This window comes from Photinus pyralis, unplaced genomic scaffold (genome assembly GCF_008802855.1).
Source record: "Photinus pyralis isolate 1611_PpyrPB1 unplaced genomic scaffold, Ppyr1.3 Ppyr1.4_LG1, whole genome shotgun sequence".
NCBI lineage: Eukaryota > Metazoa > Arthropoda > Insecta > Coleoptera > Lampyridae > Photinus > Photinus pyralis.
The window spans coordinates 2,834,070-2,856,859 of record NW_022170249.1 but is presented as its reverse complement, the minus strand read 5'-3'; the positions used below and the strand labels follow the sequence as shown (position 1 = coordinate 2,856,859).

Sequence of the window (22,790 nt, the reverse complement as noted above, 5' to 3'; positions counted from 1 at the left end):
GCAAGGGCGCCGCCAGAAAATGTTATCAGGGGGGGCAAGTACGATCGGTTCATGCTAGGATGCCTACCCCAAAATCTCTTTCGCCATATTCGCTCACTTGTAGTTGTACTTACTATGTATACGTAAAATCATTAATCATTTCATTGGCATAGTATCAGATAAACATATTAGGGTATTCAAAAAATTCATTGTCGTGACTATAGCCATAGATAAAATTGTCTGTATTTTTCTGTGCATATATAGCTAATCGCTGTGAACTATTTATTTAAATATAACACTTACTAGCTACTAGGTTAGTACTTTATTAATATTACATTCGTTTATTTAAACAAAAACTGCATTCTCCGTTGCTCCATTGCAAACAAGTCAATGGATTTTTCTATAAATGCATCTTTTGATTGTTGGATCAAATCCCTATGCACCGACATCAAGCATAGTCCACTTAATCGGGAATTCGCCATTGAGCTTCGTATCCAAGTTTTTACTTGTCTCAAAGTACTGAAACAAGTAAATAACTCAGTAAAATAGATGCACCAAAATCATTATTAAGTACATTCAAACATAGAGAGGAACAAATAGAAAATATATTTGGGTACCTACCTAAAAGATCTTTCGATCGTGCACGTTGTTGGAGGCAGGGTAATTGCTATTTGAATTGCCTTGCTCACATTTGGTAAGAAGAATGCATGATTGTGATCCAGTAGCTCTACCAAGCAGATCTTGTTTACACTTTCGGCACTGGCATTATCGCGAGTCCAGAGATCATACCACAAGAGTCCCTCTGTCATAAAGTTGTCCAGAAGACTGCCGTAACTCCTTAAAATAACTTCCAAAGAGTGTTCATATTCTTTTCTTGTTAGTGCTTTCATATTTTTAGGGTGGAGGTTAAAAAGTTCAAATGCTTCTTGGTTTCTATCGGAAAATCTCTCTCTTAAAGCTTGAATAAGAGAATCCAAATATGGTATGAAAACAGATCTTCGGTAGTAATCTGCTATATTCATGCTTCCTGATGATGAGGGTACGTTGGAACGATGGCATTGCTTTTTGGTCACACGAGGTGTAGTCAACGTGAGCCCTAAATCTTCAGCTGTCTTTGCCACATTTTTCATTAAAGCAGTGAATTCATTTTCGTCGTTTTGTCTATCAGCACCCAATACTTCTACCAGCCTTTCGATGTGCTTTGAAACTCGCATTAGATCGACTTCTACTCCTTGTAACATTTGAGCTACTATTTCTAGTTGTGCTGAGTATTTGGCTACAATTTCCAAACAAACAATGAAAACGGTTGACGTCACTGCAGAATAAAGTTGAAACGCTTTCTGTTTCGTGTCTTTGTTTCCTTCATTGGAAAGTAAATGAAGTCCTTCAACAATGTTCACAAACTTTGCGTGAAATTTTCTGATTGATTTATATTTTTCCGACCATCTTGTTTCACACAGCTTTTGTAAAGATCCCACAACTGCCCTTCTTTGCGAATTTTCCCTAAAAAACTTAGTAACTTCTTTAACAGTTGCAACTGTGTTTCTAATCTGTGGTACTGCATTTAGATCGTTGATCACCAAATTAAGTCGGTGACTGGCACAGTGGAAAAAATTTGCCATAGGGAAGCTTTCACTGATCCTTTTGTGCACACCGGTGATTTTTCCAGCCATAGTACTACAACCATCGTAACCTTGCCCAACAGCGTATTGTAAGTTTAATCCCCAATTCGTCAACGTGTTAGTAATAGCGTTTGCGATGGTTTCAGCATCAAGCCCATGGTGAAGGGGCGTAAAACCAAGAAATTCTTCCTTTATTACTTTATCTTTTTTATCATAAAACCTAACACCAAGGGATAGTTGCTCGATACCGGCGATGTCCATACTTTCATCTGCCATAATAGAATATATTTCATTACTTTTTATATTATTTACAAGGTCGGTTCTAAGTATTGCAGCACATGTATCTATAATCTCATTTTGTACTTCATGAGAAATATATTTTGCGTTTTTTGGAGCGCTTCGCAAGTGCTCTTCCAAAATTGCGTCACCCGATTCCTCTCTAAAGTGAAGGAGATCATTAAAAATAGCATGCTCGTCAGTTTTACCCCTTAGTGGTAGGTTATGGGTTGCACAAAATACTACCGTTGAAATGATAGATTTAAGTTTCGTCCTATTCTTTTCAATCAGTTTTTTAACATGGTCATTGATTTGTAACTCCACACTTTGTGTTTTATTTTGCATGATGGACAAAAAATTGCCGGCCTTTTCTGATGAACCGCGATGCCATTCTGATGCCATGTGTGATTTAGCACATTCGTGAAATTTTTTGAAATTTCTAAAGGGACGGGTTATAAATGCGCCTAGTAGACTACCTCTTGATACATGGGGTCTAAAGAATACACATGTTTTACAAAAAGCTCCTTTATAATATTTAGAATAAGTCACCCACTCATAAAGACAAAACCATTCATAAAGAAAAGGTCTTTTTCCATCAGGAGCATCTTGTTTAAAATTGTATCCCTTCTCTGGTTTCCAAGGATTTTGCAAAAATAAGTATTTTGTTCTATCATTCAAATTGCATATGTTTTTTGTGTCTACATAGTGCCCTATATCTGTATCTGATGTACAATTTATGGAAGTAGTAGGAGTAGAAGTTTTCGGTGGACAAGCGTTACCATTTTCATAAAAACTGGATAGGCCTGCTGGGCTTTGATTATTAGGGTAGTTGTGTGAGTTGGCATTTATAGCATTCTCATTTTCAGACTCAATATTAATTGGATCAGGTGACTGGTTTGTGGTGTTACTAATGTTGTTATCGATTTTAATCCGTTTATTAAAAAAAATTCTTATGTCCATTTTAGAAAAACCTGGAATGAAAATTCAATCTTTCATTGTAAGTTCTTGAAACAAGATATATTTATATAAATCACTAGGTAACAAATAAAAACGAAAATTGAGGATTTGGTAATGTAATTGGTGTTAGCAAATAGATAAAAAATAATTGAAACTTACCTACTTTTTACTTAGTAGCTAGTAGATCGTAGAGGTAAGTACTATCGAATGCAAAACAAAAACTATTAGATTAACTTATGCACAGACACAAATTACAGGACTTTCGACTTTACATATTTAGAACAACCTGAAATAAGTACCTCAACTTGTCGAACAACATTAAACAAAAGATGTAACTTTCTCTTAACTACCTGGGGTGGAGATTACCAATATTATCCCGGTTCGGTTATACTTATTTATAGAACTGAAATATGCAAGGCAAGGCGAAAACGCTCCGCTCGACCTCGACAGTCGACGCTCGTATTGTTTACTAATCGTTTTGTTTAGCAAACGTACAGTTACTGAGTTACGTACACCTACACATTACAGTGTGGTATCAGGTATCTGCTGAAAGACGTTTTTCGTCATTTAAACGACTGAAAACCTACATAAGGAATAAAATGTAAGACCGTTTATCTGGTCTTGCATTATTAAATGTGCATTTTATAAAACGTACGTTTTCCCAGGGGGGGCGACGGCACCTCCTGGCCCCTCTCTGGCGGCGCCCTTGCCCTCTATCCGTGACCACCATTTTGTATTAAAAGCATAGGGTTAATAGCAGTCCATGTACTATATGGTCTAAGGTTCATTTTCACTTCGGTCAGAGAGCGAACTGATTTGATTATACTTTGAATAAAACGACGAAAAATAGTTTGACAGTTGACAGTTGTATTAGTTTGTTTATTTAGGTGAGGTTAACATTAAAGGTTTTTTTTTTCGTGTTTTTATATTATTGTTGTTATAAAATGGATAAAATACTATTTGACTACGTATTTGAAGTAAGTATAACGAAACTATCCTTTCCAAATTAGAAATGGTATTTTATAGAGTGACAGCACATCTTCTTCAGAGCTGTTGTCGACATCCACAGATGATGAATCTGACGAGTTTTGAGAATGTTAATCAAACTGTTAAAATAGAAAATTATTCCAGAAGACTGTATCTAATTATTCGGACGAGACCTTCAGAAGGCATTTCCGTGTGAATAGACCTGCGTTTCACTCCTTCAAGGTTGTTCTATTATTTCTATTTTACGATCGATTTATACAAGAAATCACTGTACTGTATTATAAGTAGTACATGTTTCAGATTTAATTACGGGATTGTACAAGGACAACATAGGTGGTTGTGATAGAGTTCCTGCGGATGCTGCCATGCTAATGTGTTTTATGGTAGGTACTTAGCAAATCAAGAACTTATAGACAACTTGCGGATCGCTTTGGAGTATCAAGAAGCACTGCACATAAAGTGGTTAACACTGTAATTGATATCTTGATGGAGGCATGTACATAAGTTTATAAAATGGCCAAGTGAAACCCAGTATTACCACATAGCCTCTGAGTTCAAGACAAGAAAAACAATTAACAAATATTATAGGTTGCGATTGATTGTTCACACATTGAGAAGTTAATCAAGTAGATTATTGTAATCGAAAAGGTTATCATAGCGTCATATTACAAGGGGTTGTAAATTGCCAAAATAAATTTATAGATATTTATTGTGGAGAACCAGGCTCCTTACATGATGCCAGAGTTTTTAAAAAGTCAAAGTTATACAAGAAAATTTTAGACAATCCTTGTTTTTTAAAAGAATATAGAATTATTGGAGATTCTGCATATCCAGCATCATCATGGTTGGTAATTCCCCATAAAGACAACGGTAATCTCAATCCTACTCAAAAAGAGTTTAATTCCAATCATTCTGCAACCAGAATTGTTGTTGAAAATGCCTTCGGGCTTCTACAAGGAAGGTTTGGGCGACTTCAACGATTTAATAATATAAACATAAATTTCATTGTTAAATGTATTACTGTTGCATGTATGATACACAACCTTTGTATTAGTCATAATGATAACGTTACTGAAACTGATTTTGAATATGTAGATATTATTACTCCAAAATGCACGGTCTGCCTGTACTTGGGTTTCATTGTCACTATAAATAAGAACATTGTATAATCATATGTTTTAATGTTTGTTATAAAGTTTTTTTTCTACAACAGTTGAAGAATGCACACATTTTTCAACCGAGTTAGTGGGAAAAAGAGATACTTTTAATCCCTAGAGAAAAGAGTTATTACGAGAGAAAGTTAGTTTCTCTCTCTCTCTCTCTCTCTCTCTCTAGTGAGAGAAAGTAAAATCAATCTTACCCTATTTTGGTGCTTTCGCTAAATCAAATGGAAGACTAACATCGCCGTAGCCTCTACTTGTATTTATTTCACACCTTCCCTAAGTAGAAAAAATTTAATATTGAACGCGAGAAAAAAGACTTTTTCAGCTCTCGTTCTATTGCCACACTTGCTACGCTCGTGTGGGGAACATCCAGAACTCGAGTGTGAGAAAGTATCACTTTATTCTCAAGTTTAATAAATAACTATTTTTTGTACAAATTACGGGTTGTTTATTCTAATGCGTTATTTATATTCAGTATAGGAAACATTTATATAATGTATTATTTGTTTGGAAGGATCTTCGCGCTTTGCTGTTGCGCACTGTAGAAGGCCGAAGCTTACTGGGGAAGAATCTCACGGAGTCGTCAAGGCAGCAGTTATGCCAAGTAATATCAAAGGAGATTCTTCGAGATGATGCTCAAAGGCCTGTCACGTGCTTTGTTTACCAATATTGGGCAAAGCAAATTGTAGAAAACTTTCCGAGAGAGTCGGCTGAAACATACTTTCACACTGCAGTCATAAACTGTCAGAAAAAATCCTTGGGGAAGTTGTTTCATTGTGTAGGCAACCTGAAGAAGAGATACAGAGCTCAGGGAATTATAATCCCTAGAGAGAAGTCTGCAAGCGGAAGTGAAAAATCTTACAAATCGCAACAGCTGAGGCCGATACCTGCGGCACTTAATACAAATTCGCCAAAGGAAAACCTAGAAGAAGACCTTCAGTGGTTGAGAACATCAACGGAACAGCCGTAGTGTTAACTAAGTGGCGGTTAACCGCGAAAGAAAGATTGCGCCGCGTTCTCGCAAACGACGGGCCTAGTATTGCAGATTATATGGAAGAATTTCCTTGTATGAAAAAAAGTTACGCCCCAAGGCTTGTGAGTATAAAACTTTCCATTCATATTTGCATGTGGCATCTATTGAAATAATTATTGTGATTTTCGTTTGTTCCAGTACAGATTTTTCTACTTATTTGTTTTTGTTGTAGATTGCAGCAGACTTTGAGGTAGCTTTTCCCAACCTTCAGAACAAGCTTTATGAAAAGTTTCCAACAATCACAGCAAAGCTGTACGAACTTGGAAAACGGAAGAAGAGTAAAGACAAACTACTGCCTTCACTTTTCGAATTGATTAACGGTACGTTTTAAAATCTGCTTATAAAAGGACAGTAGGTAGTGCATTTGCAGATTTGGTGTATTATTAAATAGTTTTTAATCTATTTTCGTTTTATAATGCCATTATTATGACACCTCTGTCAAACACAAAAATCAAAATTTAGAGTAAAGTACCTACCTAACTAGAAAAAATGTTGTATGTATCTCTTGCATAAAATACTTTTTTTTTAAAACAGTTTCGAATGCACACATTTTTTCAACTGAAATTAGTGAAATAAAATTGGCTGTCCGGCTGAGATCTCAGCAATTACTTACAATAGATAGAGGCTTCAAGTTTTTACTAAAAGCTTTCTGCTATAGTGTAGATGTGCAGGCTCTAGTCTATTTTGAATTAGATTACTCGTGAAATTAGGTAAAAAAGGACAAATTTTATTTGAATTTCATAAAGAAGGCTTTTAATAAAAGTTTGATTTAACGTTTTGAACTTTGCTAATAAAGTACTGATCTGTATAATACCAAAAATGCGCTGTAATCACGCATTATGCTGATTTGATCATACTTGTTTATTATACAAAGCGATCAAAAATGAGTGACCGTCGAGTCACCTTTGGAAATTTTGTTTACAAGGGAAATCGTACTTAACTTGTACTTCCAAAGGCGACTCGACAGTCACTCATTTTTGATCGCCCGATACTTCACTAATAAATTTGTATATTTCCAGAATCAGAAGACGCATCTAATCTGGGTGCATTTCTCCTCATCCCCTATCTTCTAAATGTTCACACAGTAAGATCGTCGCATAAGAAATGGCGGCTTTCACATGTAGAGGTGCGTGATAATTTTATCGGCATAGTCTCCGACGACCTTCACGTGGAGGAAGAACTGAAAACTAGACAAAGTATAAAAGAAAGTAAGAAACTAACATTACAACCTTACATTTTGGCTGTTGGGCCTACATTAAAAAATATAAATAGATACATCGTTGTAATAAACGATATTACATACTCTTTTGACACTGTTTTGCAAGCAGTTGATAATTGTTTTAAAGCGATTTGGGTGATGAATGCTGCATATGCCCCCGAATCTAAATTTGTGTGGACTTTTATTCAAAAATTTTGTTACGAACTAAACTCTCCTCACGATGAAGTCTCTAACTGTATTTTAAGTCTCCTCACAGACGTAGAACAAGAGTAAATAATGCCTGTTTGTTTTCTTTGTAACTCGGACGTAATCTTAAAGAATCTGCGCGATCATTTCAATTTGCGACATAGTGACCATGTTTTTACACGATACCAATGCTTGGAAGATGGTTGCAGTAGATTTTTCAACTTGTATTTCTCATTCAAGAGACATTTGCTCAAAAATCATGTTCAAAAAGGTTCTTGTAGTCAGCCGTAAAGTACTTCTCGTACAACGTTGTCTGTTTCCTCCTTGCCACCTGATGTAGTGGAAACTGTTTCTACAGATTCAAACATTCCACATCCCCCACAACCTTTTATTTGTGATGTTGATAGGTCATTTGCTCTTTTTATTGCATCTCTTTATGCAAACTCTACCTTGCCGCGTGGTATTACTCAAACAGTTGTTGGTGGATTGAATGCTTTTATGTCTACTTCATTGATGCCGTCATTGCAAAACATTATTGAAAAATTCATTTCAAGGGGCGTTATTATCTCTGATATTAAACATGAAATACTTACTGATGTGTTGGCAGTATTACTTTCTCCGTTTGAGAAGTTAAAAACCGAACACGCAAGATTAAAGTACTTTCAGGAACTGGGAACCTACACTGCACCTGAGCCTTCAAGAGTGGGTGAACGCATGGATAGTCAAACATAAAGGTGTTGTAAGGATGAAAAATGTACCTTGCTACGAATACGTTATCCCACTCCGAAAAGTTCTACAATCATTTTTCTCTCTTGAAAGTGTGCTTTTAGAAACACTACAATACATAAAAAAGTTAAATTCTCAGGAAGGCTACATTGGCAATTTTATACAGGGCTCGTTTTGGAAGTCGAGAGTAAGTCGTTATGGCAACCGTGTAGTCTTGCCGTTATTTTTATTCTTTGACGATTTTGAGACCGGCAATGTCTTAGGTTCCCGATCTGGTGTCCATAAGTTAGGTGCAATGTATGTTTCAGTACCTTGTCTCCCTCCATGGCAAGTGTCAGTTTTATCCAATATCTTTCTTGCTCTTTTTATTGCATCTCTTTATGCAAACTCTACCTTGCCGCGTGGTATTACTCAAACAGTTGTTGGTGGATTTCATTCTTCTGACAGGGTTTCTTTTGGAAACCGTGTCATTTTTCAACCGCTTATAGATGAATTCAATTACCTCAGTGAGAACGGTATAGATTTGGAGGTACCTGGCTTTAAGGGCACAATTTACTTCGAGTTAGGGCTTATTTTAGGCGACAACTTGGGAATTCACAGCTTAATTGGATTTGTAGAAAGTTTTTCGAGTAATTTTCCGTGTAGAGTATGTAAGGTGAAAAAGGAGGTGATGTGGTCGCAATGTCGCGAGGATACATCTTTATTAAGAAATATTTCTAATTATAATGCTGACCTCATTGCAAGTAATCCGTCAAATTCTGGTATCAAAGAGATGTGTGTGTGGTTAGACGTTAAAGGTTTTGATCTCTTTCAGCAGGTAGGCTGTGATGTCATGCATGACGTTCTGGAGGGTGTTGGGAAATATGTTGTGAGCTTCGTACTAACTGAGTTAACTACCAAAAAGAAATACTTTTCTCTTGAAAACTTTAATAAAAAGCTATCAACATTTTCTTATGGGCCTGATGCGAAAAATAAGCCTTTCCAATTGTCTAGAGAGCATCTCATGGCAGGAAATATTCGTTTGTCGGCTTCGGAAATGTTGACACTCATTAGGTATTTACCATTGCTTGTGGGACATGAAGTTCCAAGAGAAGATCAAGTCTGGAAGTTGTATCTGTCTTTGAGACAAGTTGTCGAGATTTTATTGAGTCCAATTTTGTTGAACGGGACTGCTCTTTACTTGCAAACATTGGTAGACGAGTTGAATGAAATTTATTTGGAAGTGACAAAAACCAAGTTGAAACCAAAATTTCATAATCTCGTTCACTACCATTCAGCTATATCGAAATATGGTCCTGTCGTTCATTTATGGTCAATGAGATTCGAGGCGAAACATAGGCTATCTAAAATGGCTGCTAGGGCCTCTAGTAACAGAATAAATATAACCTTATCTTTAGCTATGAAACAACAACTTGCATTGAATGAAATTTTTATGAAAGGGAAACTTAGCAACGTACTTTCGACAGGGCCCAAACACAATGATTTGTCACTGTTCGACAAAGTTTTCTTGACAAGGGAGTTATCTTTAGACAACAGTAAGTTATTGCAACGGATAAATTGGGCTGCAATGTCATCAGTACGTTATGATAAAGGCTGTATACTTGTCTATGATTCCAAACCACAAGGCGACTATGATGACGTAATTTTCACGGTTGTTGACAAATTATACCTTTATGATTCCACTCAGTTAATTATCAGTGGTGTTACATTAGATACTATTGAATTTGATGATCATTTATGTACATTCAAAGTTAAGAGACCGCATATAGATAACAACATTGCTATTTTCTATGACAGTCTTCCATCACAAACTCCACACACTTTAAATATTCATTCCGATGGCAATTATTATGTAACCTTACGAAGTCCTTTGTGAAATTAAATAAATTAAGGAAGTTTGAGTTAACGTAGTTATTTAATACTTTTCTTTTGGCGAGTATTAAATTTAAATAACAAGGTTAACTCCAACTTCGTTGATTTATTTAATCAACAATATTTAATGGAGAAATATATATAACATATCCTTTGTGAAATTTGTTATAATTATAAAAGGCGTATAAGAGTACGCGGGTGTATAAGAGTACGCACCTTTATTTTGAATATATACTCCCATCTATTTGATATTTTGAGCGGCTCGGCCCATTGTAAATTGCACATTCTAATACAGGCAAAAGCAGATATCTGTATTACCAAAGCTGTTTTTACAATATGGCGATTATAAGTTCCCGCTTGTTCACACTGTAGTTTCTAGGGGTCAGTTTTTAGTGTTTTTGGAGGTAAGTGTTCACTCTGTAGATTGATTAATGCAATTTCTTGCTTCTAAATAACCTTACGTACTATTTTCTTAGCTACAATTAATTGGGTGGCTATTTTTTTCGAGACATTGCTTATAATGCCAAAATTCTGACGTATGTCTAAGAGTACGCAGTTTTGAAAGCATAAGAGCACGCACTGCGTACTCTTATACACGAGAAGGTTTTTATGCTTTCCTACTGTCTAAATAGCGAAATAGTCTTAATAATTTCCTATTTTTTAGTTTGCTAGTAAACGAGTATGAGCCGATACAAAAGAAAAAGTGACCGAAAGCTGGTTTTTACAGAGGAAAATTTGGAAGATATAAAGCGTAAAATCACTGAAGGCTGTAGTAAGAGAAGTATAGCTAGAGAAATGGGTATAAATGAAGCTACCCTACGAAAACGATTAAAATGTGGCACTATTCCGAAATCGTTAGGGCGATTTCGAAGTGATATTCCTGAAAATATGGAAATTGAATTGGCACAGCAGGTACGAGATTTAGATTCGCGATTTTATGGCATTACTAAGAAGAATCTACAAATAGCAGCATTTAAGTTTGCTCAAGTCAATAACATTCAACATCGATTCAACAAAATCACAAAAATGGCAGGCCCATCTTGGATAAAAGGTTTTTGTCACCGGCATAATATATCACTTCGTCAACCAGAGAAATGTGCAATGGGTCGAATCATGGGATTCAATAAAGTTCAGGTGAACAGATTTTATGAAAATCTTAAAATTTTGTACGAAAAGAGGAAATACATAGCAAGTTCAGTTTACAACATGGACGAAACGGGGTTGTCAACAGTGCCGAATAAATTACCTAAGGTATTAAGTAGCAAAGGTAAGAAACTGGTGGGAAAAGTGGCGAGTGCTGACCGAGGACAGCTTGTAACCGCTGTATGTTGTATGAGCGCCACAGGAACGTACATTCCTCCAGCAATGATATTCCCCAGGAAAAGAATGAAAGAGGAGCTCTTTTTAAATGCACCAACGGGTACCTATAAAATGGTGTCTGAATCTGGATTTATTAATACAGAGTTATTTTGCCAGTGGTTGGTTCATTTTAAGAACTGCACCAAACCTAGCGCTGAAAATCCAATACTTTTGATACTTGATAACCATAGTTCACATCGCGATTTACAAGCCATACAATATTGCAGGGAAAATCACATAGATTTGTTATCTTTACCTCCCCATGCAAGCCACAAGATGCAGCCCCTAGACGTTGGCTTCTTTGGCCCTTTGAAAAATTCATACAGCAGAGAATGTGATAAATGGATGACAAATAATCCCGGGAAGGTGATAACACAAATTCAAGTCGCCGGACTATTTAACATTGCTTACACTACCGTTGCAAACATTCAAAAGGCCGAAAATTCATTCAAGGCGACTGGAATCTATCCCTACAATCCAGATAAGTTTGATGATCTTGATTTTGCACCGTCCTTGGTCACAGATTTTCCTACCAGTTCTAATACAAATGAAAATAATGTCACCGAAGCTATGGAACAGAACGTGATAATTAACACAGTTTTATCAAATAACCAGCCTAATGAAGAAATTTCGGAGGCCGAATTATCTATTCCATTGGACATAACACCACCACCAGTCAGCAACGATGTCATGCACGTGACACCATCATTAGATATTATCAATAGTGAAATAGTGTGTGAAGATGGTGTGGTGATACCAAACACTTTGCAAGGAGTGGAAGAAAATTATTTCAATCAATCGATACCAGTTTCAGATATTTTACCTTTGCCGCAAATACAAGATAAGCCAAATCGTTGTAAATCTAGATCTCAGAAATCGGAAATACTATCCAGTACCCCATTCAAAAACGAACTAGAGGAACTGGTTCAAGCAAAAACAACTAAACAAGAAAGGAAAGCAGATAAAATGAAAAGAAAATTAGTAGTTAGTAGTTCAGGATCTGGAACATCACGAAAACAGCAAAAGAAAAAACACAATGACAAAGATGAAAAGGACGTGAGCTGTCCAGGATGTGGGGAACTATATTCCAAGTCTCAAGATGACTGGATTAAATGTTCTGAATGCAACAAATGGTGGGAAGAATCATGTACAACCTATGTAACAGGAAATTTTGTTTGTGCCAGCTGTGAAGAGTGAATAAGTTGATTGTATTTTCTATTTCTATTGTTTCTTTTTTCTATAATCTCTAAATAAACGTTTGTTCTCATTATATTTGATTCTTCATACCACTTTTACATTCAAAAAGTATATGCGTACTCTTTAGCATTGTCATGCCTCATGCGTACTCTTATACAAGTCTATGTATAAGAGTACGCATATACAGAGTTACAAATAAAGTTAATTATCTCATATTTAAGTAATAACATAGTGTGGTAATAACTAATAATAAATTATGAAACACTCATTTTTACCAAAGACATATTAAATCAATATATCTACATAAAAATGAGGACATTATTTCACTTCAATCACTAAGTGCGTACTCTTATACGTCTTTACCCTATTGTAAATCATAATTTAATATAGGAATATTATGTAAGTTTTTGATATAAAATAATTACTTTTAGGTATACTACTAAAAAATTTAATTAAAAATTTGTGTTAAGGAAATATTTTATTTTGGAATTTTTCTTTATTCTATTTTATTTACATTTTAAATTTCACAATTTATTATAGGAATATTACCCATGTATAAGTTTTTGATTTTAGGTACTCTTCTAACAAATATAATTTAAGTTTTGTGTTAAGGAATATTTTATTTCGGCATTTTTGTGTGCATATTTTTATACTTATTTTATTTCATTTTTAATTAGTTTTGTTTAAGTTTTTTATGCACATTACAAATAAACGCTCCATAATGACATTAGATATTCTATTTGTTTTTTGCGTCGCCCATACGTTTTCCATTAAACCTATTCTTCTCTTCTGCTCATTTACATGTTATTCCGGCTATTTTATTTCACTGTTGGTATTTTCTCACTGACGTATGATTGAATAATTCGCCAATGAGAAAATACCAAGTAGAGAAATGAGAAAGCTGGAATAACAGAGGAAAAGAGTTGAATCAACTGATTTAAGAACTACTGTTAACCAAAAGAGACTTAAATTAACTGATAATAGCAGTAGAATTTACCTTACTAAACATTTAAAGTAACCTAGCGAGGCACGTTGATATAACTACCAAAAAGTAAAATCTACCTCACTAAACAGTTAAAGTAGCCCAGCGAGACACGTTGGTATAACTACCAGAAAGTAAAATCTACCTTACTAAACAGTTAAAGTAGCCTAGCGCGACAAGTTGTTATAACTATCAACAAGTAGAAGCGACGATTGCGATAGGTTAAAGTAACTTAGGAAATAAGCAGAAACCAACTATTAAAAGGTTGATTCAACTGACATTAATGGTGATATAACCCTGCACTTTACGTAACCATAGCCTTTTAATACGTTGATACAAGTAGATCACTTCACCGGTTGATGTAACCCTGAAACGGTAGCATCTACTGTTTTGATGTAACTGATTTGAAGTAGTTGTATTAACGAAGATAAAGGTAGGTGCCATAATAACCTAGTCAAGCAGTTAAAATACATGTTTTTTCGGTAGTTTTAACCTACTATTTTTCTCAGTGTAGGTTTGTTATGTGTGTCGTAAGGTCTAATATACAAATGCAGTATCTGTTTAGATTGCTGTCTGAAGGGTTCGACATATCAAAGTCTACAGCATGGGCTTATACAAAAAAAATTTGTCTTCTATTGGTACAACTTTCCAGTAAATACATTTGTTGGCCTAGAGGTGCGAAGGCGTATGAAACCGAATTAAAATTTCAAGAACGTCATAAATTTCCAGGGGTGGTGGGCGCTATTGATGGTACCCATATTCCTATCACAGCACCCCATCAAGATCAGGCCGCATACTGCAATAGAAATCGTTACCACTCTATTATCTTACAAGCTATATGTGATAGTGATTTACTATTTACAGATGTTTTTGCAGGTAAATTATCTCCTTATTTACAAAACAATAACACATTTTCATAGTAGGCTTTCCTGGTAGTGTCCACGACGATCGTGTTTTCAGCAATTCTCCAGTAGGAAGAAAAATTAACAGTAACCCTTATGATCTTTTTCCAAACTCCAATTATCATATTCTAGGAGATTCGGCATATAAATGTACAGGCTTCGTTTTGACACCCTTTAGAGACAATGGGCACCTTACAAGGGTACAGAAGAATTATAATTTTAAACATTCCTCAACTAGAATATATATTGAAAATACATTCGGTTTATTAAAAACCAGATTTAGAATCTTAAAGCATGTCAATGTGTACAATACAGAATTTATTCCCACAGTTATAGTTGCATGCTGTGTGTTGCACAATGTATGTATGATAAATAATGATCCCATTGACATTGTAAGTAGTAGTTATGAAGATATATCTCAAACTCCCAGTAACGCAGATTGTTCAGGTACCTAATGCTAAACGTAATGAAATTGCTAATACATTAGATCAAGCTTGAATCAAAGTTTATTGTAATAAGATATTAATCTTTTTTCAATATGTTTATAAGCTCTCTGAATAAACTCATTTTTTCTTTATGTCTTTCTGCTGCTTCCTTTCGCATTTCTTTAATCCATGCTGGTTCATCATCTTGCATGTTACGTTTCCTTTGTCTTGCCAGTTTTGCATATGCATTAGAGTCCTGCAACAACTAATGTATTTAGGGTTCTAATGTAATAAAAAAGGAACTCCCTACCTCGCTACTTAGAGATTGTGAATGTATATTAGTAGGGTAATAGGGGGTAAGAGTGCGCATTTTTTGCTCAAATAATTATAAATTAATTAGTACACTGAGAAAAAAGATGTGTTTATAATAAAGATATTTTGATTAGTTAAAAATCGGTTGATAGTTAATTTTTGAGAATGATAAACAATCGTATAGTCTTTAAGGAAATACTTAATGAATTCGGATTACTGTTTGTTAATGCAAATCGTCTTACTACTTAATGGACTATTTATTTTATTTATAACTATTAAATATAAATAATACGGATTACTGTCAAACATTACAGATTATTTCTTAAACTACTATGGCTAATATCAATTTTGACTGATTATTAATAAGAAAGAAAATTGACTAAAAATGATGCGAACTAAAACGAATAAATAGCTTTGGACCAAGCCGAAGATTGGCGAAACGCGGAGAGTCGAAAGCGTGTTGTGGCTTTGTGTAAAAAGCACGCTAAGCAAAGTGTTCAATGTTCATTTTCATTTCATTTGCCGGTAGATCGTCTGTACCTGTACATTTAGAAAACTACCGATATAAGTAATACACTGACAAAAATATTTTTTAACCGTTCACCGTTTTTCGTCAGTTATTTGCAAAAAGGTTGGCGCTACGTAAATAAAGGTAATTTGTACTAATAAAAAATGTTAATGTTAACAGTTACAAATGCAAATGCAACGTATTAGAAACAGTCACCTCGATAAAGGTAAAATACACTCTAATAAAATGTTGATTCAACCATTGTTAGAGTTGTTTACGATGTTTTATGGTAAAATCAACTCTGTGCACAGTTAAAAAGTCGACGCTTGTTTCTTTAACTTTGAAAGCGTAAAGTTACCCTTTTTTCTCTGTTGTCTGCAACTGTGCGTAAACGGTAGCAGTAACTGATAAGAAAGGCTCATTGTAAACTGTAAAGGTTGCAGGAAATTTGTAAGTTGTTAAGCCACCCGATTTTTTGTTGATGGTAGATGAAATGCGATTAATTTCATAATCCACAGTAGAGTAGCTAGGTATACTTTATACGCGTTTTCAGTGTTTATAAGTGAGTGATACTGGTAATAAATGGCCGACCTGGAAACGGTACAAAAACTTCAAGAATGGGAACTGGGGATGTATTGCCAAAAGTTTAAAGGTAAGTAGACACTTTTAGTATGATGTGTGAGAAAATTCTTCAAATATGTATATGGTACCTACTCAGTACAGTGTTTTATCGATTCGATGTTATCGATATTAAGGCATCTTGTCAGTTCGTAATTTTAATCGTTGCCGCTCTTAATTTTGTCCACAATTGAAATGTACAAGGACAAAGGTTCGTCGACAGAGTAGGACTTTATGGTAGGTTCGTAGGTGAGAGCGAGACAGTAGCATATACAGGGTGTTTCTGTGGGATCTGCTTCTGGGTCGGGAGTAGAGGTCAAAAAAATGAAAAAAAACAACCATCTCCAAATCTACCGCTTTAAAGCAAGCAAAGAAATTCAAAACATTCACAAAACACATCTTAAGTGTAATATGGTTCAATTTCCAAGCACATCAACTGACGACGTAAGTGTTTCCCTTGATTACCTAATAGTGCGCATTCTTAGTAACAAATTTCCCTTTTAAGAGGGTCATTATTAACTTATTTATACACATTGTTGTTTATTTTTTACAAAGCATTGCATTGGTTTTAGGCAAGTGTTTTACCAATCGAAGAAGGTCAGCCATATAACCACTGACTTCGAAAGTCAAGAGACAGCTGAGGTTGTGCATTGTCCCCAAGTTGATGCTCAAGATAAAAACCGCATCGCAGTGCGAGCATCTAGTTCTAGTTCCTGCTAAAGAGGTTGGTCTTAATCTTGTTAATAATTGACTATATACCTAAAGTATAATTATTGTTATTACTAATAGATTATAATCTCACTAAATGCCATAGGGTGATGTGCGTTTTTATTACAGGATCTAGTTTCTCTATTGTCTGCAACGGTAGAGGGCCGATTTACGGGAGCAGGGGCGACAGCAGCTTTGTAAAATCATCGCAAAAGAAATTCTAAAAGAAAATGCTCAAGCTCCAATGACATGTTTCACATACCAACACTGGGCGCAACAAATCACAGTTACCTTCATAAGGATTTTTGTAGGTAGAATAACTACTTGTATTTCTTTTTTATATAATACATACAACTATGATTATGGCATCTTTTGTTCACTACCCGATTAAATATGTTATTACAATCACGGACAAAATTAATGACTTCACATAGTTTAAGATCATTAATTTTATGCGTGACTGTACATTACCTACAATACGCGTTTCGCCTACAACGAGAAAAGGGTTATTACTACGTATATGTTTAGTTAAATTAACTTGCCTGTAGGTGTTGCGTTAACTTTTTCTGTTTGTATAATCTACAAGATATAAAAGTGAAACGAATTTTCAAAAAGTTGAAGCAACGATTTTGCCAGGAAATCGAAACGTCACATTAACACGACTTTCCAGTACAAATAAGTTTGTCACAATTAATGTTACTGTATGAAGCGGTAAATCAAAATCCTTTCATAAGTTACTTTAACTCTGGCTTTTATACAGAGTAACGCTTTAACACGGGTTGAATCAACTTGCTAGTAGGTTGTCAACTACGCCATGTGCGGTATATCTGACTTATTTAAGCATCAATTGAGAAACGGTAGAATTAACTGGTTGATATGTTCATTGAGCAGTATTCGTTTTACCGTTTAATATCAGTTATATCAACCAAGAAATATGTAGGCTGAGATGGAACCGAATTGGTCAGGTAATATCACTTATATTTCTTTTGATTTGACTGATTTTTTTTCTCAGTGTAAGTAAGTGTGTATGCAGCTATGATGTCTTGTAACTCGGATTCATTGACAACTTTTTTGACCAATGTCAATTTGACGCATCTAATTCAAACTTTTGAGGGTGAGTAGCAATATTCTTTTTAAACTTTGATTTTTGAAAACCAGGTAAGCCTACTTGTATCCGCGCAGTAGAAGCGCGTTTATGGGTAGAAGTCGGTACCTATGTAACGTATCCGGTATCATACAATTTTGATGATTTAAGCAGTACATTTCTCAAGTACTCGGTCATCTTTTATGAGTCAGTGAAATTTGCCAGAGTAGGTATGCGAATAACTGCTAATATGTTGCATATTAACCATTAATAATATAAAGTAACTGTTACAATAGATACATTTCTAAGAAAGATTTTGAAGAATTATAGTTAATACTTCACTTTTACGAGTATTTTTTTTACGTTATCCCTAATCAGATGGGTGAATTATTAAATTTTCATTCTTATTCAAGAAAATGGAATTGATGATTGGCCAACATTGAAAGAACTAGCAGGTGATGAAGAATCTTTTAAATATATTTGCCCCATGTTAGGGGATCGCTTAAAAATAAAATCTAAGCTGAAGCAGGAATTGAAACAGAGTGAACTTGAAAATGATCCACAAAGTATTGTACAGATGTAGGTTTTAGTATATTAATCACATTTTTTGAACTCTTTCAGTTTTGTACCCAGTTTTAGTGAAGAGAACTTGACTTATGCAACAATCGAGAAAGGTCAGCATGATGCAAATCTAAAATTAACACCTGAAACGGCACCCGTTATAATACTTACTGATGCATCAGATTTCTCAGATGCCAGTAATATTCAAGTATCATCATCAGCACGGTAGGTTCAAAAGTTGTTACAGGCACTGGCACTGCTGGGTATACGTAAATGATTGTTTGTAGAAGTGATTCAATTCCAATTTGTGAAAATTATGAAAAATCGACCATAATACATCCCCTACCTAATGATGGTCCACGAAGAACTTTTGAAGTAGTAACTCTTCCAAAAGAGTATCAGGGATTAAAAAATCTTTTGGATAAAGAAGCGATTGGACGAGCAATTCAGTCCATTTATCTAAAAGAAGGGGAATTAGATTCTGCTTGTCAGTCCTATTTATGTCACATTATAGTATCTTTTTTCTTGAACTTGGAACCCATTTTGTATGCAATATTAATTTTTTTCCTGTTTTTTTTTAAATGTTTCATTGTAGTCGATTAGCGAATGAACACTTCAATTATATTTCAAATGAAATTGTTTCGTTATTTCCTAACGAAAATAAAGAAGTTTACTACATTGCTCCTGTTTGCAAGAGAAATTCAAGAGACAACACTTCTTCCACTGCCCGTGGAAAACTTGTTGACAAGTATAAGAACAAATTAACTTTTTTAAGGCGAGCTAATTTGTTGCCTTCATCAAAGACGAGAAGAAAGTCTTCTTGTAAAGCTGCAGCAGGTTAGTTTTTTCAAATTATTTTATTGTCAAACCTATACCTAACTTGAAAATGTATGGCATTCTAGGTGGTTACGAGGATTGTACATCGGAAATTAATTTTCTGAAAAACAATATTGAACCCTGGGACCAAATTGTAGAGAACTGGCAAAAATGTTGTGAATATCGTCAGGAACTGGTTACGAATGCAAAAGCTGACTTGAATGCGATTTTAACAACATTTCCAATTATTTTGAATTCTAAAGGACATTTATTGGTAAGCATATAATTAGTTCACAAGTTTGTTTTATACTACAAAAGTAATAAACGTTATTTTTTAGATGTATTCAGACTTTAAAGTTAAATACCCTAATAATGTTGAGCAATTCTGATTTATTAATCCTGACAAAACGGTGCAGGATCGGCAAATAAAATGTATCTTCAATACGACAATAACAAATACTTTAAATGACAAAAATAATCCCCAAATAAATTCATGAACCCTTCCTTAATAATTACGTTACCAGACCCCTACAACAATGATCGAGCAAAAATGTAGTTAAAATTTCAATGATTCAAAGATTGAATTAAGTTAACCCGAATAACAACTCATATAGGCAACACTGGGTACAAGTAAATTAAAAATCTTACCTTGAATAACACATACGCTGTCTTCTCCGAAAAAGAGCTCTCCTTCGAAGTTCCAGTTCTGTAACACAAAAACAAACCCCAAGCTACAACGCTCGGAACGATTATATGAGCCGGAAGGGCCAAAAATAGCTTACTCGTAGCCGGCTCGTTTACCCATACGTTAAATACAGGTGCGTTGCTCTTGAAGAGAGTCACGACCTCAAACACTTGATGCGAACAAAATACAAAGCTCCGATCATAAATCGTCGGAAGGTTACACTAGATTAATGGTATTGAAGCAAATAACAAAAAAGGTTGTGTAAAAGATCGTATCTTCCGAAAATTCCACCATCAGCTGGTCGCTCCCGGTATCGTTTAGGTGTTAGCGCTTATCTACTCGGTGGTACGCCGGATAGCTGCCGGCAATCAACAGGTGTTCGTACTCCGGAATATTCGCAAGATGCAAATTCATTTACATACAAGGATTCATCTACTACATGGATTGACCGGTACAAGAATTCATCTACTACATGGATTGATCGGTACAAGAATTCATCTACTACATGGACCCCCTAAAAGTAATGAAGATGTATAACAATTTCGAACAAGCTTTTGCACATTTAAAATCCTTGAAGTTCAAGCATTTAAATACAAGTGACTTGATGCTTTTGGAAATTATTAATTCATCAGGAACTTCCACTGGTAAAGTTGAACATTGTTGACGCCTTTACTCAGTTTCGTGTTTTAGATTAAAAACACTATTTGATGTTAACATTGTTATGCTCTCTTTTACCTGCAAAACAAAACACAAAGAGAAGTAGAGCACATCTATCACCGCAAGAAATTCTACGCAGCCTTATTGTTCATGTAAAGGTGAGTCAGGTACAATTTTTTATTCGTACTCTAAAATTTTGCATATTTCAGGTTGCAGGTGATATTGCAGGCGTAGCAGAAAATCGACAACACAACAGTGCCTTACCTTTCATAATTTTCGAAGGGTCAAACTACGAAAATATAAAGAGTATTTTTGTAAGTTTTCAAACTGCTTTATACCAGGCGCCTAATATTTTGAAAGCAATTGATATATGCTTTACAATTTTTCATGCATTAATGCTAAATTATCCCTCAGAGTGCGAGCATATTTGGTTATTTATACAAAGGGCCATTTACCAACTAAATACTGAGTTCGATAATTCTCCGGGTATTATAGATTTAGCAAACAAAGTTATTCTTAGAATAAAGTAAGAAATTAGACCGCAACTTCTTTTGTTGATATATTTTAATAAATATGCAGTGCGCTCATTGTAATAAAAGGGTAACTAGCAAACAAATGTTTTTAAACCATTCATTAGCATTTCATAAGCATTGTAGCGAATGGACTTGTGGTAATATCGTTTGTGAAAGAAAATTCAGTTCTTTATCATCATTGCGGAGACACATTATGGTTTGTGAATCAAAAAATTATCACCCTAATAACAATAAATTGGAAATTTCTACTACAAATGTTGATGTCAATATTGATGAAAGGTGTGCAGAGTCTTCAATCATAGAAGTAAATGAAAATCCTTTAAATTTAAATACAAATGACAACATTTTTCATTATTATTTGCAGTTTATCTCAAAATTATATAGCAAATCAGTTCTCACCCGTTCTATTGTACAGACAGTTGTGGAAGATAGCTTTGAGTTGTTAACTCAAGTCATGCAAAATAATCGAGACCAAATAAAACCTCTCATTACAAACTTGGATGAAGTTGTACAAAATGAAATTTTGGAAAATTTGTCAATGAATAATAGTTCAATGCAATTATTTCAAACTGAATACAAACGCTTCCAGTATCTTGAAAATCAAGAGTATTTAATAAAACCTATTCCTTACCATATACGTGAAATTTGTGATGATACATCAGGTAGTTTTGGGTTCAATAAGTCTTGTCAAGGGCAGTATATTCCGATTAGACACGTTTTGAAAAAAATTTTGGAGCTTCCAAATATGTATAAAGAAATGGTTTGCTACATGGATCTGCAACACAGTTGTCATAATTACGAATCAATTTTAACTGGTAGTTTATGGAAAAAAAATTACAAGCGACAATGTGTATAAAAATAAAGGCCTTACTTTTCCAATATTTATATATTTTGACGACTATGAATCTTGCAATCCACTTGGAAGTCATGCAGGTGTCCATATAATAGGAGCTGTTTACTATTCATTACCTTGTATACCACCACAGTTTTCAGCAAAATTAGAAAATATATTTTTATTTGCATTATTTCATAGCACCGACAGAGAAAAATGCAATGATGCATCTTTCCAACCTATTGTCCAAGAATTATTATTTTTGGAACAAGAAGGTATTGAAATCATATTGGAAAATAATGAACGAAAGCAAATCTTTTTTATAGCACCTTTAATATTAGGCGACAATCTAGGAATGAATTCTGTTTTGGGTTTCAATACCAGCTTCAATTCTTCATATTTTTGTCGAATATGCAGAGCTGATAAAAACTTAACTCAAACAATGCATTTAGAAGATCCATTTCTTTTACGAAACCCTGAGAACTATTGTGTTAATTATGAAGGTGTTAAAGAAATCTGTATTTTCAATCAATTGTCATATTTTCATTGCTCTATTAACGTTTCATGTGATATTATGCACGATCTTTTTGA

At 34.6% G+C, this 22,790-nt stretch overlaps 4 protein-coding genes across 4 annotated transcripts in view; 2 read left to right on the top strand and 2 right to left on the bottom strand.

The window, feature by feature from the left end:
* Positions 1-87, bottom strand: part of LOC116160105 — a 3,678-nt gene extending 3,591 nt beyond the window's left edge. Inside the window, exon 1 of the mRNA XM_031473245.1 lies at positions 68-87. Within this exon, the coding sequence (XP_031329105.1) occupies positions 68-87 (20 nt within the window). The remainder of the gene's footprint in view (positions 1-67) is intronic.
* Positions 2-2,730, bottom strand: LOC116182850 (zinc finger MYM-type protein 1-like). The gene is made up of 3 exons (XM_031503403.1): positions 2,431-2,730; positions 601-2,370; positions 2-498 (listed from the first exon to the last, which is right to left on the bottom strand). Exons 2-3 carry the CDS (start codon positions 2,277-2,279, stop codon positions 321-323), a joined length of 1,857 nt encoding a protein of 618 aa, XP_031359263.1. The 5' UTR covers positions 2,280-2,370; positions 2,431-2,730; the 3' UTR covers positions 2-320.
* A 4,388-nt stretch (positions 2,731-7,118) lies between these two features.
* LOC116182837 lies at positions 7,119-12,697 on the top strand. Its single transcript, XM_031503394.1, has 2 exons — positions 7,119-7,225; positions 10,685-12,697. The coding sequence occupies exon 2, from the start codon at positions 10,702-10,704 to the stop codon at positions 12,574-12,576; it is 1,875 nt and encodes a 624-aa protein (XP_031359254.1). The 5' UTR covers positions 7,119-7,225; positions 10,685-10,701; the 3' UTR covers positions 12,577-12,697.
* LOC116160090 lies at positions 8,168-10,024 on the top strand. Its single transcript, XM_031473228.1, has one exon. It carries the CDS (start codon positions 8,168-8,170, stop codon positions 10,022-10,024), a length of 1,857 nt encoding a protein of 618 aa, XP_031329088.1.
* Positions 12,698-22,790: the final 10,093 nt, after the last annotated feature.